General features: G+C 42.2%; 1 protein-coding gene across 7 annotated transcripts in view; it reads right to left on the bottom strand.

The window, feature by feature from the left end:
- Positions 1-24,060, bottom strand: part of RUNX2 (RUNX family transcription factor 2) — a 159,294-nt gene that overhangs the window by 53,015 nt on the left and 82,219 nt on the right. For 3 of the 7 annotated variants that reach the window (XM_074536521.1, XM_074536523.1, XM_074536524.1), the window contains one exon: positions 13,522-17,194. The exons of the other annotated variants lie outside the window; for them this stretch is intronic. In XM_074536521.1, the coding sequence (XP_074392622.1) occupies positions 16,716-17,194 (479 nt within the window). In that variant the 3' untranslated portion in view covers positions 13,522-16,715. Of the gene's footprint in view, positions 1-13,521; positions 17,195-24,060 lie in introns of those variants that run through there. 7 annotated transcript variants of the gene reach the window in all.

Here is a 24,060-nt window from a genome sequence, read left to right as displayed (position 1 = left end):
GTGAATGCTCCCATTTTCTCAGCTGGAAGGGGAAAATCAGATTTACACAAGCTCAGCTTTGCTAAGGCAAAGGATCTCTGAAAGAGGAGGTCAGTGTACCAGGGTGGGGGTCCAGGTAGATGTCAAAAGTGCAAAGGACAGGCCAAAATAAGCCCAAAGTGTACAAACAACGAGACAGACAATCCTGATAAGGGAAAAGCCATCTGCAAGCAAGTAGCAGAGCCAGGAGAAAAGATCTGTTCTCACTCTGTATTATTTTCTTATCTAGAAGTCTGGGCTACAGCAAAACCCTTGAGAAAATAGCCAAGCATACGTTGCTGTCAGTTGCTTTTCGTGGATGGAAAAAGAGAACTCGACCTTTTCTGTGAAAACACCCCTCGCTCAGGGTTCCTGGAAGAGGCTGAAGTCTCTGGTTTCTACAGTGGCTGCCTCGGTAAGAGGGCTCAGGCTCATGTGTGACTCCAGTTTTAGCTCTGGCCTGCAGAAGATCTGAGGCATAATCCCAGGAGCAGGGCAGGGTGCTCATGGATTCACCATGTGGCTGCTGCTGGTCCAGGAGTATCACATTCCCAAGGATATGGAAAGTGGGAACCCAAATTGTTTTAAATGGAGCATCTTCCTATCTTGCTTCCACGCTGCTGAGACTTTTAAAAATCTCAATTTTCTCCTTTTCTGGCTTCTAGGGCTTGAGTGAGAAGACTCGTCCTTCTATTTTTTAGATGTTTATGTTCAACATCCTGAGTTTATTCATAGAGCAACAAGACTGCCTTTAAAAATCAGGGCCAAATCTAGGTCAAATATGATAAACATTTCATACTTTGCTCTGCAGACTCAGAGGGCTCAGGCACTTGATTGTGTCACTGCAGGTCAGTGACTGACACCACATCACCAACAGGCCATGAAGACCAAAACCCAAAGGTGAGGCCAAAACACTTCAGCTTGAAACCTCTCTCACTGGCTTTTCAGTGCATTTTATGTCATATTTGCCAACAGTAACTGTTTGAGTTGCAGTATTTCAGTGTTTGTAAGACCAAAGGCTATTCACAAACTCTTAGTTTTCTACACAAGAACATTTTTAGAAGTATTAAGAAGGGACTGCAGTGCAGCATGTCTTGGTTGTTCTCTTTGCTACACAATAAAGGCTCCATCCAAACCAATGCTTGGACAGAAACATCTCTGCTATCCATGGAGACATCATCTTGAAATGTATTCAGTCATTTGGGAATTCTGAAATTACTGTGCTTCACTCACTGACCATGTGACTGAAAAGCTACAGACAAACATTGCCCTTGTGTCCACGCACAGCACAATCCCAGTAGCGCTGTCCCATTCAAAAGGAGGCTGAAAATTAAAGTTAAATGCACCTAAAAGCCTAGGAAAATCCTTAAACTGAAAGAAAAACACTTGCAGTATCACTCACTTTGTCTGCCCTGGGGGTCATGTTCACAGAGCTTCCTTATCCATGCAACAGCTCCAAGCAGCTCAGAGGAGTTGCTCCTACATGAGTCAAACAAAGCAGACACGGGATGACAGAACTATGGAAGCATTAAGGTTGGAAGAGGACTCCAAGATCACTGAGTCCAGTCATTAATTCTGCTAACTCACCACTAAACCATGTCCTTCAGCACCACATCTACACAGCTTTTAAATCTCTCCAGGGATGGTGACCCTACCACTTCCAGGACTAGCCTGTTGCAATGCTTATGTTTCCAGTGAATAAATTTTTCCCAATATCCAATCTAAACCTCCCCCTGTACAATTTGAGGCCATTTCCTCTCATCCTGACCCTTGTAATTCCAGAGAAAAGACCAAGCCCCACCTGGTTACAATCTGCTTTCAGGGACTTACAAAGAGCAAAAAAAAGTCCATCCTGAGGCTCCTTTTCTTTACACTAACACCTCCAACTTCCTGAACTTGTGCTGTAGGACCTTCCCCAGCTCCGTTGCCCTTCTCTGGACACAGTCCAGCCCCTCAATGTCATTCTTACATGAGGGGTACAAAACTGAACTCAGGATTTGAGGTGTGGCCTCTCCAGTGTCCTCATGAGGCTGAAGGACAATCCCTGCCCTGGTCCTGCTGCCACACTACTGCTGGTACAAGCCAGGGACCATTGGCCTTCTGGGCCGCCTGGGCACACTGCAATCAGGATGTGACAGCCTAGACCAAGTCAGAAAAAATTAAATGCAAATAATGAAACTAGATTCATGTGGTTCAACCCTTTTCCTCTGCAGGCTTCAGTATATTTGCCACACCATGGTGATGGCTGATAAGAAAACAGGGGGTCAAAATGTCAAGAAAACAGGGGTTGTTTCCTTTGCATTAAATTTGAAAAGCAACATCTCCCAGCTTTCTCATGGCTAAGCCCAAACCAGAGAGTGGCTAAACTTTATTCAGGTGCAGCTGAGAGGCGCTGGCTGCACAACATCAGTACAACAACACATCACACCCATTCATATGTTTCAAAGCCTGGGACATCTCATTTTCCCTGGATGCTTTTCTGCCTTGAGCAACAGCCCATGCACCATTTCCTTCACTCCAGGAAAAAAAATAAACAAAAAACAACCACTTGTCAATAATGATCAATGTGCCAGTTATGTCTATGCAAGAAGAAGACTGATACAAGAGGAATTTGAGAACTGAAAATATTAACTGTACCAAAAACCAATCATTATGGGTACAATAGAAATATTGTTTTTATGGCACTTAATCTTCTCCCTCATCTCTTCCACTGCAAGGTCTCTCTCTGTTCTACTGTCTCAGATTATTTATAAGATTACAGGAAACTTAGAGCAATTTTTCCTAGTTTCTCCAAGATGTTTTTTTATTATTTATTTATAGTCTTAAAATTACTTGGCCAAGAACTTGTCATTTTTTCCAGCTGCGTTGGATGGTCTAGAAAAGATACTGCTTTGTCTCACTTAGATCCAGTGGATTATCTCCAGCAGCAGCACTGGAGTTACAGAGAGGGATCTGTTACAGCTTGAATGACCAAAGCACTGACTGAAGGAGAAGTCTTTCCCCATCTTCTGAAGACCTGAAAATTATATGAAAACCTTCAGTCCTATCACACACACAGTTTTGGGGCCAGGGAATATGGTCTAGCTGGGGCTCTGCACACAGGAGCAACCCACTGAGCAACAAAGACTAAAAAAATAATAAAAACTGTCATCATTGCCACTACTTTATTATCCAGATGACCTTCAAGTCCAGAGACCAAAATTCTTGGTTTTCCAAAACAGAGATCCTTTCTGCACAGAGAATGGGTCTTCCCATGGCAAACGAGAGGCAAATCCCACCTTTTCAATGGCATTCTCTCATTTTCTGTTTTCCCTGAGAGGGCCAATTTGCCCTGGCTCACACACACAGCTCCACAAACACAGCCAGGTACAAGGTGCTGATCCACTCACATGCTCAGAAAGCAAAGATCCCCAAAGCCAAAAAGTGTGTTTTAGAGTGCTTCTCCCAGCAAGGAAGCTGGAATTTCTTATGTTCCCCTTTTAAATATTTGAATATCATGTAATACAACAATAATGCATAAATATATATATATCAGGAATAAATAATAAAAAAAAAAACCCAGAAAAAATCCTCTCAATAAACTATTTGCCCTAATCTTTAAATCTCAGGGAATTAGCTCCTGAGTTAGGGAGATCACCTTTGAGAACTTCTTTGGCTGAACTGTTTTCTCTTGGTCATCTGCATGGTGGGGGGTATCCCTATCCAGCTTCACCTTCTGAATTAATTCTGTGTAACACTTCTTGCATAGTCTGTGAAGCCTTTTGATGACAATTTAGGCATTAAGTTCCTGCTTTTGGAAGGACTTAGCCGTTGTCCCTAGACCTTAACTCACTAGGAGCTATGAGGAGTCACCAGGTAAGAAGTCACAAGCCATGGCATTCAAGGCTCTGCTTCCCATTCTACCTTTGCCTCAAACATTCAGATGGCTTTAATGGCTACAAAAGGAAAACCAGCAGGATTAAATTTTACCATTTATTACCTGAAGCAAATAATTCTTTTGTATATCCTGCTAATAATGTTTTTTAAACCTTTACTATGAACCCAAAGAGAGCAAAGTAGAGTGTTGTAGAGTAGATCAACAACAGATGTAGCAGAAAAAAATTTCTCAAACTGCAACCCTCCTTTTCCTTTTAATTTGGATTGGTATTGACCTGCTAAGGAGAAATATGTTTACAGACAAGGTACTGGACTTTTCTGGAAAAATGGCATCAGAGCCTTTCAATTCCTTGAAATTTTCCTCATCACTAATATTAACAAATGAGTACATATTTTACGAAGAAACACTGATTTCTTAACAACAACTGTAAAGCAGCCAAAAACCCTTGGAAGAAAAACAGTTACTCCATTTTAAGCTATAAAAAAACAGCTAAATAAACCAGGAGCTACAGGATTCATAGCAAGATCAACTCCCTTGTTCCATGGATACTTTTACCCATTTCCAACACTATTTCCCATTGAATAATATTGATTCAACAAGGTGGCAAATACAGAGGAAAAATCATTTTTGTATTCACGTTCATATCCCATACTTTCACCAGTGCCAGTCTAAAGCCTGACACTAATTTTATTGAGTACCCATCTGCTCTGGACCCTTGAGAAGAGAGCGAGTTTAAGAAAAGATTCTCAGAAGTTAACTCTTTCTCATTCTGGGAGACAGATGCAAATTTTGTTGTCCCTTTTCTCATATTGCACATGGGTGTGTATGTGTTTCTGAACTTCATGTCTTCCGTCTCTGAGGTTTGTTTTCTTATTTACAGTTGTTGTGGCAAAGAAGCACGGGAGAAATGACTTTGACACTTCATTTGCAAGGCCTGAGGTCTGTGGTCATTCTCATCTTTAGCAACAAACCTTTGCAAATTCAGTATTATCCTTGTCTCTGTTGGGTGCACCTTTTCACATGTCACCAGGACCAAGGGATGCCAGCCTGGCTGCTACAGTTTTCCCCGATTTTGGTCCACAATTCCAAGGTTCAAAGGATGCAGTGGGATGGTAGAAGCCATGCATGTACCAGTGATGATGCCACCTAGGGAAGGGATGGATCCCTTCATGCAGCACCTGTGGGTTTATGACTAATATTTTAACAGGGCAGTAACTGAAATGCCAAAGGGCCAATAGTGGCATTAAACCTGGCAGCAAATCTACACTTCCTCAAACTGCAAACTGGTTCCAGTTTTAGCTCTGCTTTTTGACAGAGCTAAATGTAAGATCTGCACACTGACCCTACACATTCAATACTGCTTGGGGAGCTGGAAGAGGGGGAGGTTTCAGGGCCCTACTACTTCCAGTGTAAAGCCAGGATCTGAGCATGGTTGTGGGGTACCAGCAGTCAGTTTTTCTGAGTCTGGATTGAAGGCATTTGAGGCAGTAATTCATGTTCAGACTCAAGTGTTTAATATTTCTTGTCAGTCTCACTACTGTGAGTTGGGCAGCTTTTCATCAGAATGCACAAAATGGCCAGCAATCTCTTGTTACAAGGTCTTTTAAGACTAAACTATCAAATTAAGAACTGACACCTAGATTATTTTCCCTTTTAACCCAATAACTGATACCACAGAGCCTGCAATGTGGACTTTTCTGCCCAATTACAAAATGCCACCCAAACCCATGAAGAAGAAGTAGGAAGAAGCATGAAGAAGAAACCCAGGATAACACCCTGTGCCCTCCATCTTGCTTCCATCCACAACATACTAAAAACCCAAAACCTAAATTTCTCACCAAGTGATACCCCTACACTACTCTCTGTAATCTATTTCACACTTTTGTGGATTCAAGTCTATCTTGAAGTCTAGGAAACTTTCTCCATGAATGAGGGTCAAAGTCAGTGCTCCCCTGGGGGTCAGGGCACCCCAGAGCAGACAGAGACATTGTGATTTGCATCTGAGATAACTTTTGTTTATGATGTGCATTCATTTGTCCATGAATGGACAGGGTTTCACCCCTCAGCCCCCAGTAATGGACAGATGCAAGTCCCCAGTGACCTCGTCTGGGCAGCCCTGGGGAGGTGTCACCCCCGGCACACCATGGTCAGTTCAAATACCAGTGGTTTGTGTTTCCTGTCTCTTGACTGTCACACTGCAGGTGACCTAAATTATCTCTGTCTATTTTAAATTTTGTCCAGATGGTGAGAGCTGGTACAGGCAGGTGTCTCTCAGCAGAACATGCCCTCAGCCATGGGTGGAGGATCCTCTTTCCATCCTTCACCAGGTGCTGCTGATACAGGGTGGGCACTGGGTCTGTCCCTCTGTGCCACACACACCTGGCTCTGTAAATCCACAATAATCAGGTAATGCTGCAGAACATCAGCACATTATCTGTTGGTGTTTTCTGGCATGGAGGACCTCATGCACTGCAGATGCCCACAGTAAAATGCCAGTCTTTACATGACCATCCCCAGAAAAAAAACATCCTTTATAAACAAGAGCAGTGCACAGAGAAAAGTCACTGTGCCCCATAAAATGGAACAATCAAAATAAGTTCCTAGTTGTAAACTTATGAAAATAACAACTGGGGGGATCCTTTTGGTCAGGCTGAGACAGGGAGGTTTGAAATAGCACGTACCAAACCTACCCTTGCTGGCAAGGAAAAGGGTTGCACAAGTCTTCATAAACAATTTTATCTGCAGTCATTAGGCAGCAATCCTAAACACTGAATGAGTTTTTCCCATCATTTCACAATAGTTTTTTTTCTGGTTTCTAGGAACTGTTTGTGAGAACTGCCACTCAGCATCTGAGAAAAATGTGTGGCAATGATACACAGTTAATTAATTTTCTTGGGCATTGCCCCATCACAGAAATACAAAATATCACGTCACCATGAACTCTGCTTTTCTCTAACACTTTCAATCCAATACCTATGAACACACTACAAACATGAGTGATTTTACTATGATTTCAAGTTCCTGTGCTGAACATAAGGAAAAAAGGATTGAAGGGGCAGTGTGAAGAGAGGCACAGGCATCTTCCTTAATGCTCAATACAATGCCTTATGAAAGCCTAATCTTCTCTTTATCAAGTGCTTTGAATTAATGTCTTCCAGACAAATAAAAAATACTGAGAACAAAAACAGGGCAGAGGGGAAAGTACAAAAAAAAGATGGAACAAAAATGCCATTTTAAACCACTGGCCCCTACTCAGCATGGAACCATTTTCTATGGCAAGGAGCAAGTCAAGCAAATTCCTTGTTGAATTGGTATTTTCTACAGCTCCCCAAAAGCTGTGAATTTTGCAGCTCTGTAAAACAGAGGGCGAGATCCCTGCCAGCACTGATCCAAATCCCCAGACAGTGCAGGAATTCCTTCTCCACACAGAGTGACCGATCAGTGAAGGGACAGAAGCACAGGCTGGATATTCAGTCCTGACTTTAAGATCCAGCTGCCAAGTGGCATTGCAAAGACAGACCTCTGGAGATTTCTCATACTTTTTTTTGGCTCATTCTCCTGGTGTGCTCATCTTAACAGAAATCAGTTGTTTTCCTCACTTTTACAGTACTTGCAGAAGAGACTTTAGCATCTGGCGTGGCTATTATTAAAAGATGAGAGCATGTTGCTCTTTTAGGAGAACACTACTACTGGTAATAAATGGACAAAGAGCCTTTGCATCCAGGTTTCCCTAGATCTGTCTGGATTACTTAGGATTTTTATCCCTTCTGCTGAGGCCTGTTCTTCCTATTTCCTCACGTTTGCCAACCAGCCTCACACATCCTGGAGCAGGGATAAAAATTGTGTTTTCCTGGAAGAAGCTGTCTCAGAGTGTTTGGATGTAGCAGCATCATTTTCAGCTACCAAGGACTTTGGAAAACAAAAAGTAAACAAGCTGTGGGGGGTTGAGAAGCTTAGTGTTTAGGCTTTGATTTTATATTTAATAGTGCCCTAAAATCATAGTCTGGAGGAATAATCACAGCACCTTCCAGTACCTAAAGGGACTCCAAGAGAAGTGGAGAGGGACTTTGGAAAAGGGCATGGAATGACAGGACATGGGGGAGTGGCAACCCACTGCCAGAGGAGGGGTTAGATGAGATATTAGGAACAGATTCTTTGCTGTGGAGCAAGATGATCTTTAAGGTCTCTTCCAACACAAACCATTCTGTGATTCTGTGAATACAGCAGAGGGAAAAAGGAGAGGTCATTAAGCACTGGAACCCTATAGATGTGCTTCAAAATGATGTTTTAAACCCTTATTGCACCTTGTGTGCCCAAGGTCAGAGGCAGGGACAAACCAAACCCTAATGCAGAGGCTGGTGAAAAAGTCACCAGCTGCACTTTGGAAGGTTGGAGGTGGACATCAGGAGAAGCTTGGGGATTGAATGCTCCACTGAAATCTTGTCTTTTTCTCCATGCTTAGAAGACACCAAGCCTTGCTGGGCACAGCCCTGCTGAGAGGATCTGGTGTCTGTGGTCCTGCATTGAACCTCCCTTGAGCCAGGAGAGCAATGGAGACTCCTTCACTTCACTCAACCAGCACTCCAGTGACCCTTCATTGATCACACCCACACTTACGGGTAGGAAAATGCTGTGTCCAAAACCACGGGACTATTATTAGAGGGACATCAGCTGACCTCTCCTGGCGTAATCACCATCTGAATTTGGCCTCGTGGCAAACATTAATCACTGGCAAGCTGCTGCGGTGTATCAACATTAACATGGGCTGTTTGCTTTTCTCTAAGTGTTGGGACATCCCACAAGATCCAGCTGCTCATCCCGAGCGAGCTGCCGGGAGGGAGTGGCCAAGGGCTGCAGGGATCCCTGCTTTTCCTCCTGCCCCACCACAAATCCTGAGTAAATCTGTTGAGGCAGCACAACTTGGCCTTAGCTCCACATTGTTATTTGACCAGATCAGCAGTCTGGAAACTGGGTCATTTTCTTTCTAAACATGTGGTTTAGAATTGTGCTGCTTCAAAGGACACTATCCAATGGTGTGAGACCAAACACTGGATTTGTAGTAAAAAAGCTAAACAACAACAACAACAGTAACAAGAAAAGTTCAAAGATCTTTGTAAACATGGAGCCCATAAGACACCCTGTCACAGTAGGGAAATAACAAAATCCCTGATCTGTATTTAGGGTAATTGAGGCATTAAAAGAGGAGTCTCAAGCTGTCTGGAGAATCACAGATGATGCTGAAATTTCTCAGCTGCAGAAGTAAAACTAATTTGTCTCATATTTGGAAGTTCTTACAAATATACTTATGGGATTTGTAAAACTCTCACACAACTGGAGTAGGGAAATTCAAGTCTGCTTGTTATTTAGGTAATACAGTCAACATTTAAAATGCAGGTTGCATGTACATTAGGTAACATATATAATAAATGTGCACAGGAGTAGCAGGGCAGGCCTGAGAACTTCAATTTTAAATTATGTTGTACATCCCAAGTTATTTGTTTGCAGTGCATCAGATCACCAGAAGCTTTCGGAAGATTGGGGTTTGCTCTTTCTTCTATCTTATGGTTTTATCTGTTACTGGCGCCAACAGTTTCCTATTCCCAGAGGGGTAAATGCTGAGATTTACCCCTCCAAAGTCATACAAGTATCACCAAGAGTCCTCATGGGAACATCTCCACACATCCCAGACTGACATTGCACCAGTAGATTTTCTCTAAAGAGAAAAGATAATCACAGAAGGCCCAAGCTAAATATTTAATTTTTTGCTTCAAGCTTGTGCTAAAACTTTTCTTCAAGATGTTAAGAAGAAATGTTCAACCTACTCCCATAATTTAACGTCAGAGTTGTCCCCATCACTTGTCCAAGGATTATGCATTTCTAACAGATTTGTTTATATATTTTAACCCATCCAGCAAATATTTCTAGTGAATAATGTTCTTGGTCTGTGCTCTGCAAGCATCCATCCAAGTGGTGAGTGTCTGAGCTGGACACCCTCACTGCACCCCTACCCAATACATGTTCTAGTGTGACCCCCCACATGCTGCAGAACACTGCTCATCTGTGAGAAGTTACCCAGGGGAGTGCTTTCACCCCAAAATATCAACACATTTCCTCCCAATGATGCAGAAGGTAACTAGGCAGTTCATGTCAATCCTCGGGTATATAACTGAGGTTATTTCCTTCTTTCCACCAATAAACAGCTTGATGAATGTTTTATTTGGTGTCAGAACAAGGTTTGGTGCTGAACCATAAAGTCAGACCCTGCTTCTTCTCACCCCCACCTTCCAAGAGCTTGTTTTAGGCACAAAAAAGGCTGATTTAGGCCTGTGGCTGCTCTGAGCCCTTCCAGTGTTGCTCACAGCCGCAGGAAATTAAAAAGTTAAAACTGAGGCCAGCAGGGAGAGGCGGCCTAGGACTGTGTGGGACCAGCAAGGCCAGACTCCAGCATTTCAGAGATGATGTTCAACCCTCACAACCTAAACCCAAGATGCTATTTATTGGCACTGAAAGATGGGGAAAACAACAGTCACCACCCCTTGCAGGAAACATCTCTAGCTCTTGTCTCCTAAAGAAGTTTGAGTCTCATCTGCCCCCACCACTCCACATCTCTGTGCAAGGCTGTCCTCCATGCTCACCAGCAGTGGTAAGTTGCCTCCAAAGTGGTTTGGTTTCTTTGCTAAGGCAAAAGAGTTGCCTTCTTAAGCTGCAGGGTAAACAAATCCAAAAATCAAAATCAACATCCCTAGCATGGGGAAGTTCAGTGGGAACTACTGTACTGGATCAGAGGGATGGTTTGGCCCTATCAGGCCTTGTGCTGACCATATCTGCTGCAGATATCCCAGAGAAATGTGCAGAAACCAACAAAAACTGATCTTTAAGGTCTCTTTCAACCCAAATCATTCTATGATTCTATGAAAAGAGAGATCACTGTAACTCCTCAGTAACCTGCCTATGCATGAGTTTAATCTTCTCCAACCTCTTTGCTCAGATTTCATTTAGCTGAATATGTGTTCTCCAGACAGTCACACAAGCAGTTTTTATCTCAGACAACAACCTGTAGCAGGCAGCTCCCAGCCTGCCTCACAGGCCCATGGGACAACTTGGAAAGAATTATGGGAGGTCTCCAGATCAACCTCCTGCTCAAGCAGCCTCAGCTTGGAGGTCAGACCAGGCTGTTCCACGCTTTACCATTTGGGCCCTGTAAATCTCCAGGAACAGAAGTGCCACAAACTCCCATGGCACCTGTTCCAGCACTTCACCATACAAAATTGAGAAAATTTTTTATTTCCATTGATGAGAATCTGGATTAAGTGACCATGAAAGCAAGACTATAATGAGGGTCCCTCTGGGCAGTGGGTAGCTGAGATGGCTTAATATGTGTGGCCAGAGGGCAGCAGAAAGCCTTAGCACTAATCCTTGTAGCATGAGTTCCCCACAAAACAATTTCTATAGCAACTACACTACAGAACATTGGTTGGTTTGCTTGGTCCCTTACTCTTGGATCAAGCTTCCCTATAATCAGTACTTGGATTATGAGCTGGAGTGAAACAGCCCTCGAGTTTTAACCGCCACACAAGAAATGTGTAGGTCCATGGTAAAGCCAACAAGAGCTCCTAAAATCTGTATCAGTGACATTTAAACTTCAGAGTAAAATGTTTCTCTAAATGAACGGAACCTCACATCTGTCTGTGCTACTATTTCTCGTCGGCAGACTCAAGAAATATCTAAAAAGGATAAGAACTTACTATGAAACCAGGCACAAGCTTGCACACAACTCCTGTCCTCTCCTCCTGCAGACAGCCTAGGGTGAACTTAACCTCACCTTCATTAGCTGCATCTCCTCCTACACCTGACACTAAGCTGGAGGAAAAATAGCCTCCTCCCTCAGTCCCCTCCCAATCCATACATCTTCTGCTGCTTGAAAACTATTCTTGCCTCAGGCCATGCAAATCACAAGATTATCTGGAACTGCATTCCTCGGGTCTGACCAGGAAGAGGTGGGGATAGCTCAACCCCCATCATGGAAAAGCATCACAAATCCAAGTCCCTCCCTCCCAGTTTAGAAATCTATCCCAGTTTTCCCTGGGAATGTCCTGGGTAATGCCAGTTGTCCGGTTCCAGAGTTAGTGGCCTAGCAAGATGGACGAGAACAGTTTGCACTCCTCTAAGAAACACAATTTTCAATAATTTGCAGGCTCAGGAAAAGAAGCAACATTTGAGAACAGGTTTAGAAGGTGTCTTCCACTACCCAAGGGTCTGGAAACTTGCTTTGTATATTTAGTTGAAAACTGAAGTGCTGCAGAAATTGATGGGTCAGCCACAGATGGCCTGGTCCCATGTCCTACCATGTGCTTGCTTTACCCTTCCTGGTGCCAAGAAGAGACAAGGAAGAAAAAGAAGCGTAGAAGAATGTTAACAAAAAAAAAGCCATTTTATTGAAAATGAAATTAAAACTTCAAATTAATATTACAATCATGAGAAAATGCCAAACAATTCAATTTACAGTTGCAACATACAATACAAATAGTCCCTTTGAAGTTGAAGTAAACTGATCCACAATCATCGTCTGTGGCATAAAGCAGAGTGTTTGTACAATATGTGCATGAAAAGCAAATCTTGGGTGACAGCATTTGAAAAAATAAAAAAATTAAAGCTTGTATTTACACAAAATGCTACAAATATTTTGTTCCAGCGGAAATTCAAGATTGGTAAAGCATATTTAACAACAAAAAAAATTGGAATGTCACTCATATTACCTAAAGTTACTGTAAAAGTATGGTTTTGGCTGATATACTTAAAAGTACTGCATTAAAAAAAAGCAAAGAGTTATCTGTAAACATGGAAGTAAACAAACATCTAAAAAAAGTTCTCAGAAAATGTTAAACTGAAATGCATTCTATTTAAAAACAACAAGAAATTCAGGGGGGCAGAGAATGGGACTTCTTTGAGCTCATGGCTGATCCAGGTTTAATTATTGCTTTTGCTCATGGCTTGCTGCTGCTGCTGCAGCCCAGCATGGGACTGAGCCTTGCTTTGCTTAGGGTGAAAGTGCAAAAATTCTCCCCACTCCTGATGGTACCTGTGGAAACTGGTAAGTCTTTGCTCAGGGGACTGCTGGCAACAAAGGTTCAATGCTAAGAAAGACACAGCAGCTGGGTTTTTAAAGGAAATTATAAATGTCATGTGAATGATGCTGTTGGATAAATAATTTCCTTTACTTTTCTGTCCCAACCCACTGCACCCAATCTGGTTACCCTTAGAAGGAGGGAGAGGAGGATTTAATCCTTCGTTCAGCAAAAGGGACATTGTGCCTGTTGTGCTGTAAGAAAGTCTTTGGTAGGATATGAAGCTGGAAGGTAAAAAAAAAGGCAATTTTTTTTATTTAAGTCTATGACCGGTGCCGAAGATTGCCACTGCCCGAAGGGAAGGGCCGTCGTACCTTTGAGAAAACTCTGTTCTGCGATGCCAAGCACCTCAAAAAGCTCAGATAAATTGATATGATTCACTACATAGCACCGGCTTGGTCTGAAAATCTGATTCAAGAGCATTTCCAAGTGAACTTGAAAGCATTTTCTGAAAGCTCTGATGAGCATCTCTGCCTCAGCCTGTACTCCTCCATGGACTCCCTCCATGACCAGCCTGATGTACTGGGACATATTTTCTAAAGGCACCAGGAGGGTTCAGGAGCTTGGGGATCTACTGAAAGTCAAGGGGCTGGTGCTCCTCTGTCCACAGGTACTTAGGAAATCCTTTCCCTCCTATCTCAAGCAGGCAGAGCCAGGTCAGACTAGGGCACTGATCTACTTGATCAGGCACGTGTGCCTTGACTGGGCAGAGAAAACATTTTCAACGTTTGTCCCTAAAGGTCCAGTTGAAAAACCGCGGGGACACAAACAGAGTCCTGTTGGTATTGGGCAAAACAAAAGTCTGGTCTGTGCTGGATTTATCCAGAAACAAAAACCAAGTGCTTGAATTTTACAACAAAGTCTTAAGGAAAAAAAAAAAAGCAAATCTGGGTTGCTGCCTGCAGCCACTCTTAACAACATTTCGACACAAAAGCACCCTAAAAATTACTTAATATGCATACAGTAAACCTTAAAAAGCCCTTCTCAGCAATAACAAATAATGTACAAATATAGTACCTTTTATTAAATAGGAAACAGCTTGCTCTGGCAGTACATCTCTTTTTCTCTTGCTTACTAAACAAAAAACAAAACTGAAATGTGTAACCAGACACTGGTTTTTTAAGTGCTGCTGAGACTAACAAACGTTACTTTACAGTTACAAATAAATGGACAGTGGTATGCTTCAAGCTACCACAAACCAACAATAAATAGAATCAATTACAGCTTCCATCTTTGAAGGAAAACTAAGTATTAGAAGAAAAACAAAGTGTCTTACTTATACTTTAAGCATACTTGGTATACAACCTTTAGAAGGCAAAGATTTTATTAATTTATTATTTTTAAGAGCACGTCATCACGCAGATTGGAGGGCTGTACCATGCTAAGGGCAGCTCGTTAACAGCTTCGCTGCTAATGAGCAGTGATGTCCGGCTCTGTGTGGCTGTGCCCAACGTTGATTTGCTGCCATACTTTGGAGGTAGCCAAAGATCACCCAAGGAGCAGCTTGGAGGAGGCTGCGGGCAGCGGTGACTGAGGCAGTGGAAGGAGGGAGCTTTGGCCAAGTCCACTGGCCCGTGCTGAACATCCCACTAAGCCAGGCTTAACACCTGCCTGGGGAGAGCGTGGGGAGGATGACTCAGCTCCCACCACGTCCAGCCAATGCCATGTCACCTCCCTGCATGCCATGGCAGCCCTGGGCTGGGCAAAACTGGGGCTTCTCTGCGGGGTAGTTTGGCCACAGACAGATTGAGGTTTGGGTGCTGCTGGCGCCACCCCTGGGAGCCCCAGGGTGGCTTTGAAGGTGAGTTTGTGTCTCCTGTGTGGGCAGAGGTGAGTATTGCTGCCCTTGTGCTCGTCCCTCTAACACGGCAACAGCCACATCAGCTTCGGAGCCACCACAGCATCTGCACGGCTCCCGCATTTAATGCTAACGGGTGGTGACTCGCCACCAGGCAGTTTCTGTCTCAAGTTTGAAAACTTTTAATTCCACTGAGTGGGCTGAAATTGCAAGGGGAGGGGAAAATGTTTCACCATTTCTCCCTTAATCCCACTTCTGAGATATTCAACAATTCATCATTTGCAAAATACGGGCTTTGAAACAGTTTTGATTTTTCTTTGGGAAAAAAAAAACCCTGTCGAAATCCAAATTATGCTGTCAAAATAGACTATTTTAAATATGAATCTTTTCAAATTTTGAAGTTCTGAGAAAAAATCTTTGGAGAAGAAGAAATTAGGGGAAGGGTGGAAAATATTTCATCCTTCCTACCATTTTTCCAGTGTCTCCACAACTACTGATTAAAAGGCAAGACTGTGTTGAAGGCAACCAGACAGCTAATAAAAATATTTTAAACACGATATTTCCTTCATAAGTTATATAAAAAGATCCTACATCCCAAATCATTTGATGTGGATGCATTTAGGTTGGGTTTGTTGTTTTTAAGTCACATTGTAAACTGGTTCACACTGGAACTGCTTTTCAGAGTTGGGTAAAGGTCTGAGGCTTACACTATTGCAGAAATGTAATAAAAAAAAAACCTAAACAAAACAAAAAACACTTTTAGAGACCGAAGTCAATATATCATTACATTAAGAAACGTTTAAAGGGTCCAAATGTCATTAAATAATTATAAATATTCTTTTAAACTTAAATGATGATTCATGTTAGCAAACAACCTCAAATTTTACACATTTATAATTTAAAAAATAATAAAAAAAGAACATAGCCGAACACAAATACTATGTATACCATTTTGGCTCTAGTAATATATATTGCCATTCTCATATTTTGCATAAGTAATAACATTTTGTTTTTTTGTTTTTCAAGGTTTTGGTTATTATTTTTGGTTTTTGGCTAATCGAAGGCAAAACGAACGGATACAAAAGCAAAACGGAAACCCCGGGGTTGGCTCACCTAACTTGAAAACTCATTCTTTTTAAGTACCCAAAAACAAACCAAGAAAGCAATGAACACAGAAATTCCAACCGTTACGCGCAGCAAGGCTCGGACAGAGTTTTTTGGGACAGCTGTTTTCGTCTGAATGGATCATAGCAAAACGGAAGCAACTTGCTCTTTGCTTTCCTTTTTATGTGCACCAATACAAACCAGGTGAATTGCACTACAGGTGTGGAGAGGGTCCCATACGTTGTATGATTGCAACTGTATCTGGAGTTCATGGCTAGTTTTGGTTTTCTATTAAAATAAAAGGGAATGCAGCCTTTGCCTTGCATCACCATGTTTCTCCTGATAGCCAGGGAGTCCGTTCTCTCCTTGTTGGCAAAAGTACTCACTAGTTATTACAAAACTCTAGGGGAAAAAAAATAGAAGGAAAAATTCCAAAAAAAAAAAAAAAGAAAAAAAAAGGAGGGGGTGATTTTTTTTTTTGTGTCTGTGTGTGTGTGTAGGAAGTACATTTTAAATATAAAACAAGGTAAAATGCTTCCAAGGGGAAAAAAGAAAAAGAAAATATGTGCTTTGATTCACATAATCTGAAACATGGGTTGTGGTATGTTGGTAACTCTTGTGTTATTTATGGCCATTATCATCCCATCTACACAGTTGCACATATTGGTAAAATCTGGGTTTTTTTAAAAAAGAAAGAAACAAAAAACAGGCACTTCGTAGTTAGTCGACCATTTGGTGGTTTGGTGGATTTTTTTTTTGGCTTGCGGAGGTCGGGCCGGCTACGGAAGAAATCTCAGTACGGCCTCCAAACGGACTCATCCATCCTGCCACTAGAATTCAAGACGGTTGGGGAGCTGCTGTGGCTGCCATCCGCCTCCACCCCGTCACTCTGGGTGGGCAAGTTAGGGTTTAGCAGTGTGCTGCCGTTGGACGTGGTGGTGCACGGCGGGAGCATCCTGGAAGGGGAGCGGTCCCCTCCTGGCACCATGGGGAACTGGTATGATCCTGATGAAGTGCCATAGTAGAGATATGGAGTGCTGCTGGTCTGGAAAGGTCCACTTTGGTTTTGGGAAGAGCCAGGGTAGGGTGGTGGTAGGTAGGTGTGGTAGTGAGTGGTTGCGGACATACCCAGTGACATGCCTGAGGTGACTGGCGGTGTATAGGTAAAGGTGGCTGGATAGTGCATTCGTGGGTTGGAGAAGCGGCTCTCAGTGAGGGATGAAATGCTTGTGAACTGCCTGGGATCTGAAAATGGGCCCAGCTCTGAAGCACCTAAAAAATTATAACAAAAGACGGGGGAAAACAATTCTGTAAATACCATTTTTTGTATCACGTGATGATAGAATTTTATTTTTCTAAGATAACCCACTTCTTTTGGCCCCCAAGAGAACAGCAGATCATATCAAGCAACACATTGCAAGGAACAGAGTCACACATCTGTCTTCTGGAAGTGCTGGGCCAAATTCATCCCTGGTCTAACTCCACTGATGCCAATGGAGGGAGCAGCATTGCCAACCTGAAGTGCTCAACGGTCATGAGTCAGGTTGAAGGGAAAAAAAATCTCAAAAATCAAGAGATTGGAAAAGAGCCAAAAAATAAAGGGGACAAAAATTTGATAAAATATAGAGATTAAAAAAGAGTCAAAAAAGAAAGGTGGACTTGGAGTTGATTTGCCTTCTGGTTTCAGAGTTTTGAGGGTCATGTGTCTCTGTTTTTTTGCTCGAGCCTCTTGAGAAACTCAGGTCTGGTTGCACACGATAGCTGAGATTCCCACCTCAGCACAGGCTGTCAGGAGCTGGGGTTTCCAGAAAAGTAGAAATCACTTTGCAACTTGTAGTAAAGTTACAAGAGCTGGCAACACCAAGTTAACTGCACCACTGACACCAGGAGAGTTACACTGGGGGTGACTAAGACCCACTTCTTGCCTTAAAACAATTTATTTAGGTGAGAATCCACTCAGCTGCTTCCTTTGGCCAAAAAACAGTTTGCTGCATCTGAAGGACGGACAAGGCCATTAAGCTGATAGAAAAAATGCAGATTTTACTCTTCAGAGAAGTTGATGGAAAATTACAAGCCCAACACTCTTTTTGCCATTGAAAAAAAATTTGTTTTCGTATGTAGTCTCTGCAGTCTGGTTGAAAAAAAAAGACCACACAGTTTATGACTACTGTGAACGTCTGGATGGTAATGCTGTGAATTGGAGTCTAACGCAAAACAGGGATGGGTAAACTCATTTTGCCTAATTTCTAATCCCACATCAAACACCCAAAGCTTTGGAGCAGAACTGGAAAGCAAACGTTAGCTTGGTGATGTGCTTAGGAGATTGTGGGATGGACAGGAGCAGAAGACAAAGATGGTGAAAGCTCGTACTGAGACCCAGAAGAGTGGAAAACAAAGAGGGTGTGGGAAAAGGACAGAGGGAAAGAGGGAAAGCCTAATGAGGAAGTACAGAGCAGGAGGAGGCAAATGCAATGGCCAGTATGCAGCAGACACATACATATACATTTATAGAGAGCTGAAAAGAGCAGGGTGTAAATAAAGGGGGCAAATTATGAAATCAAATGGACCCTTCCTGCACTTCCTGCTGACACTCCTACAGCTTTACAGCCCTGCAGATCCAAGGGTTCACTCACCTCTTTGTCAGTCTGCTGAACCTGACTTAACTAAAAGGAAAATATGGCATCTTCTAGAGTCAAACTTATGTGCTAAACAGTGAAATGTTCTGTGTATCCTCAGTTTAAGATGAAACAATGATTTTCCTTGTAGACAGGCTTCAGATCTGCCCTGCTGACATTGCTTTGTAAAAGAAAGGCCTTTCCAGCTCTTCTGTTCCTGGTCCACTCTGCTGTAAGCAACAGACCCCACAGCCTCTCTGACCTTGTGTGGCACATTTTGGAATTTAGATCACTAAAGGCCTGTCCTCCCAGCTCAGTGAACCCATGCCTACAATGATATCTAAAAGCAGCAGTGGGGCAAAGCTCAGGAGCAGTTTGGGTTCAGACTGGAGGAACTGGCTCACAGCCAGCCAAGCCTCCAAATCAGCCTGAAACCTGGGGATTATAATCCTCCATCTCTAACAATATTAAGCACAGAACTATAAGTGGGCAGTAAAAGCCCATTCCAAACTCTGATGACAATGTGATTACTATTATCTTTATCTGGGGCTGGATCAGTGACCTATGGGTGAATGGGTCTGTCTCCATCATCAACCCCTCCAACCACAGCTCCCTGGAATGTAATATAACTTGTACCTTTATAGCAAACACTCTACTACTTGATGCAACTTCTTTCGTTCCCAACTGCAAACAATAGCCAGAGGCAATACCACCCAGATTCAAAGCTGTAATTTTGGAACACTATCCTTTATATTGTGAACAGGTCTGATACATATCTGGAAATATAAGGTTAGAACATAATTTCCCCAGCTGCTCAAAATACTGACTTTCAATCTGCTACTGCTTATTCTCTTTTTTTTATTTATTTATTGTTATTGCAACTCTCCCAGCATGAACAGAGTTGCTCTTGGTTTACCCTGATAGAAGCTAAACAAGGTTTTTACAATCAAAGGTGGAATTGGTGCGAGTCTAAGGGTGTAGAAGAGCATTGGTATTTTTGATTTCTTTGCAACCAATACTCTTTTTTTTCTTAATACAAAGGTCTCCACATAGTTTTACACATTAAAAGGCAATCTCCCTTTCAGAGCTAGATCCAAACATTATCTGCATGGTGCTGCCAAGAGATTATGTCTGTGTGGAATGACTGGGAATGTGCACACCACATGTAGGCATTTCAAATGTGGGGCTGCAGACCTCCTTATGTATCCTAGTAAATCCACACTTGTTTGTTTTTACTGTTGCTTGTAAAGCACAATCGTATTTACCCAAAGGCCAAACAACCATAACCCTGTCTTATCTCACTCATGGCTGTGTCTGCACAGCTCCTTGCATGCTCACTTCTCCAACTCCCCTTTTGCCCAAGTGTCTTTTGCGGTCTCCATAACTCCCTGCACAGAGCTGCAATTTGTTCCCAGCCTTGTTGTATCTCCATTATGTAAAACAATTTTTAAAGATCAGAAAAAGTTCTCTGTTCTAAAGTCTCATTTCTAAGGGAAACCTACTAAAAAGTCATCTTTAAATCTCAGCTTCTTGCCACCCTCACTGATATTCAATCTTGCTGATGCATTTTCACTCTCCTCCTTTCTCTGTGCTACCTCCTTATGTTAAGGTTGATTTTGGTTTGAACTTGGAAACCCCAGACTCCTATTCATTTATGCATGTTAAGCTCTTTGCTGGGCTGGGAAGAGAAGTAGTTCTACTGGGTATGGCCCATCTTTGTATATCCAGCTGTGCACAAACAGTGATGTGGATCAGCAATATAGTAACATGACAGTGCAAGTATATAATAACTATAATATTATAATAATTTATTTATTCCTCCCCCCAGGAGGATTAAAGTTCTATGCTAATTTTTCCTTTGTCAGATCAAGAAAACCATTTGCATCTGTGAATTCCCACTCTCGTGATAGCTTGCATTAAATGGGTGAAGCACAGACCCTCTGCTCTACATCGTGGGCACCACATTGCAAAACAACACTTATATAAAGAGAATAGACTTTATTTTGTGCCACCAGAAAGAGGGACACATCAAAGGGCACAGCAATCGATCGTCTCCTTTACAGTCTCATCAGCTGACTGGGCTTAACAATACCAACAACAACAAACAAATTAGAAAAAGGTGTATTTTTTAAAAAAACCTAAACATTTTATATCTGAATAAGTCCAGGTTCAACTATTTTTAAAATTTCCAGGCTGATTCCTTCCTAACACAGCCTGGCACTCCAGTTTTCTGAGAGCTAAATGTTTAGAACAGAAAAGTGGTCATGTTAATATGCCAATATATATGCTAACATCCCAGATTCAAGAATACTGCTCCAGTGTGTTTCATATTTAGAATAAGAACAATTAAAATTCCATGTGGCTTCACTTATTTTGATGCAGAAGCCTCATTAAAAACCCTAGACCTGGGCATTTGCCAGCAGCCAGCTCAAATTGTTTTGTGTTCGCGCTTAAAACCCAATTTTACCTGCTGCAGCTTTGCAGCTCCGCCATTCACAGCTGCATGTTTGCCAAGGTCATTTCTCTTTTGCAGCTTAGAGATGCAAGCTAGTGCTCAGGTCTCAATTAATAAGCTGCACTTGTGGTTTGCAGAAAATCAGGCAACAAATTTCTGTCAGGTTTACAGCACTTTGGTCAATCATTCCCAATTATTAAAGATCATAATGTACTGTGGACAGATTAACTCCTTGTAGGTACAGCCAGCTGACATATACTTTAAAGACTTACAGGATATTTTTACAACTTAAAAATATTACAATTTGTTTTGTTCTTTAATGCTATAAATGCTCACTAAAAAGAAAAAAAGTCCCCTTGAGTTATTACATATGTTTCATAGGGAAATTTCTAGCCCATCAAGTCAATGCAGAATCTTTCGATGCACAAAAACCAGAGTAATTCTGTATTCACTGAACAGTCTGTCTCCAGGAAATTCAGCAACATATAGTTAAATTTATTTACCAGTAGCTAAATGATTCCCTTGTGTTTCAGGGAAGTTCAGTGTTAAGACATTTGCTGAAGTCAAAACTAGGTTTTGTGGGGTTTTGTTCAACAGTTCAATTCAGGCTGGGACATTGTACTAATTGACCTATTAAAATAGTTTTTTCCTTCCCAACATCTACGTCTCTGAATTACGTCTCTGAATTATAAGCACAGCCTGGATTACTTACAGCTGATAATATCGCCTTGGATGAAACATGCCACACACTTCACATGATGAGACGATTTCAGTCTCTTACAGCTTTGCCAAACTTTAAATGTTCTGGCTGAAATTGTCCATGCTGGGCGTCTGTCTCAGGCTAAATTTTGATTTATGCATTTATTTGTTTTTAAAATTTCAGCTGAAACTCTTCTGCTGGGAAAAATACATTGTTTTACGAATCTTAAACTCTGAGGAGCCTTCCTTTGAAAAGCTGTACCAGTTCAATGCTTTGAAGTAAGGACTTGAACTTTGGAATAGGAGTGGCTTTTGTGTGAGAGATGTTGTCATGAAAATCCAGCCAAATATGAACAAATCATAAGCACTCTGACTAAAAATGGGCAGAAAAGTCTGTGCCCCTATAAAGACACTTGTCTGGAGACTGGAATGAAATCCAGGAGTCACAAGTCCTAGCATTTTTTCTGCCAACATTGCTGAAACACAGGGACATTGCCACCTGTCCCCATGCCAGCCTAAGAAGGATCAATCCATTGACGGCTCCATTCTTTGGGATGGCAGACCCTGAGTGAAAGGAGACCATAAGGGTGTTCCTATAACATTGCAAAGTAAAATTTGGGAAGGTGGAGTTATTTGGGGTTTGCTTTTTTAAAAAATCTGAGAAACTCTAAACATAACCAGAGGCAAACAAAGGGATATTATTAAGGTTACCATGTGAAGAGTGAGAAACTTTGGGAACACCAGTATTCAAGTTACTTCTCCAAATGCACTGTGACAAAGCATTCAGCTACACAAGATGCTATTCCTTTCTCATTAACCTGCCCAAGCTGGCCACCTCTGGAGATGCATCTGAGCTGAGGAAAAGAGAAGACCATTGTCTATATATTCCCCAGATCCACTGCTCCAAGAAATCAGAAGGGGTGAAATGAACAAGGCGAGAGAGACCCAATTATTTCCTGAGTTAACTGGATTTTATATGTTTCTGCCACATGGCTCCTACATGACTCAGTTGAAATGTCTCCAAATCCCATTTTCACTTCCTTCATTTTCTGTGTGCAGCTAAGATGTTGGCTTCTGATTTTTTGTGCTAAACATTCCCAGCTGCAGCTGAAGCCAACGGGATCACAGGTCTGAATGCAAGGACACAGACAGAACTGAAATTGTGCTGTAGGTGACACACAGAGGGGGCACTGAACAACATGAGACCTTAAGGTCAGTCTCACTTCTCTTTCTAAAGAGGATTCGTTTTTTCTTGGGAATATTGCACTGCAGTGAACTGTATACAAATGCTATGGCAGAAATATTAGAGCAAAGCCAAGCAAGAAATTAAGGATTCCTTCTTCAGAGCAGCACTTAATGCTCTGCAATAAGCAAGGCCTGAGGAAATGCAAAGAACAAGAAGCAAACAAAATATTGAAGAGCTGCTCATTAAGTTAGCACTGTCCATCCTGTGCACTGAATGAGACAGGAATCCCGTGGGAAAAGTATCATGTGATCCTGTAATTAAAATTTGTAATATAATGCATAAGCAGAACGAGACTGATTTAAAGTTGCACAGGCAATGTAAGGACTGCGATTTTCTAATTTCTGAGCTCCTGGTTTTGCCAGTCTGAAGGATTCTTTGCAGTGTGTTTTAATGGGGGAGTGATTATTTTCCATCTGGATCTCTCTGGGTTTTCCCCCAGCATACTTCTTTATCAGGGGGACAGTGTTACTTTGCTCTTCATTTTCTTAAATTCTTGTTCCCGGTTATAAGAGAACAAGACTAACACTTATTAGCAGACAAACTCTGCTAATAAGTGTTTATTGAATCACACACAGCATCATCCTCCAGCTTTCTTCCAGGCAAGCCTCTGTCTCTCCAAAGCTGCTGTACCTTCCCTCTGGAAGAATGGAGCTTGGGACTGCAATTCCCAGGGATCCCTAAAACACCTCCTCCTGTATCTACTCCTACCTGTAGCTATTCGGTTCTGATCTCACAAACCTACCCTGGTGCTCAGCTTCGTGCAGGAGCTCAGGGACATTCCTCCCCCACATCCAGCATCGAGTGTCTAAGTGCTGGGAGGGCAAGTGCTGTGATGCTGTAGCATCACAAAAATGATGCACCGGGCTTCTTCCTCCCTGGTTTGCTTTCCGGATGACCACGTGTCATCTAGATTTTTGGAACCAATTATCATAGGAAATGTAGGAAATGATATGTTTTTAAATGCTCTTTTCCCTCCCTTTGCTTCAGGAGAAAAGAAAGTAAAAAAGCATTGACATTATTTTTTTTCTCAATTTCCCCGCCCCCCCCCCCCCCCCCGCCCCGCTCCAGGTCACCCCAGAAAGGTCTCCTGGCAAACAATAGCTGCAGAAAAGAGAAAAGGTGT

Source organism: Zonotrichia albicollis, chromosome 3 (genome assembly GCF_047830755.1).
Source record: "Zonotrichia albicollis isolate bZonAlb1 chromosome 3, bZonAlb1.hap1, whole genome shotgun sequence".
Lineage (NCBI taxonomy): Eukaryota > Metazoa > Chordata > Aves > Passeriformes > Passerellidae > Zonotrichia > Zonotrichia albicollis.
This window is presented reverse-complemented; position numbering and strand designations above follow the sequence as displayed.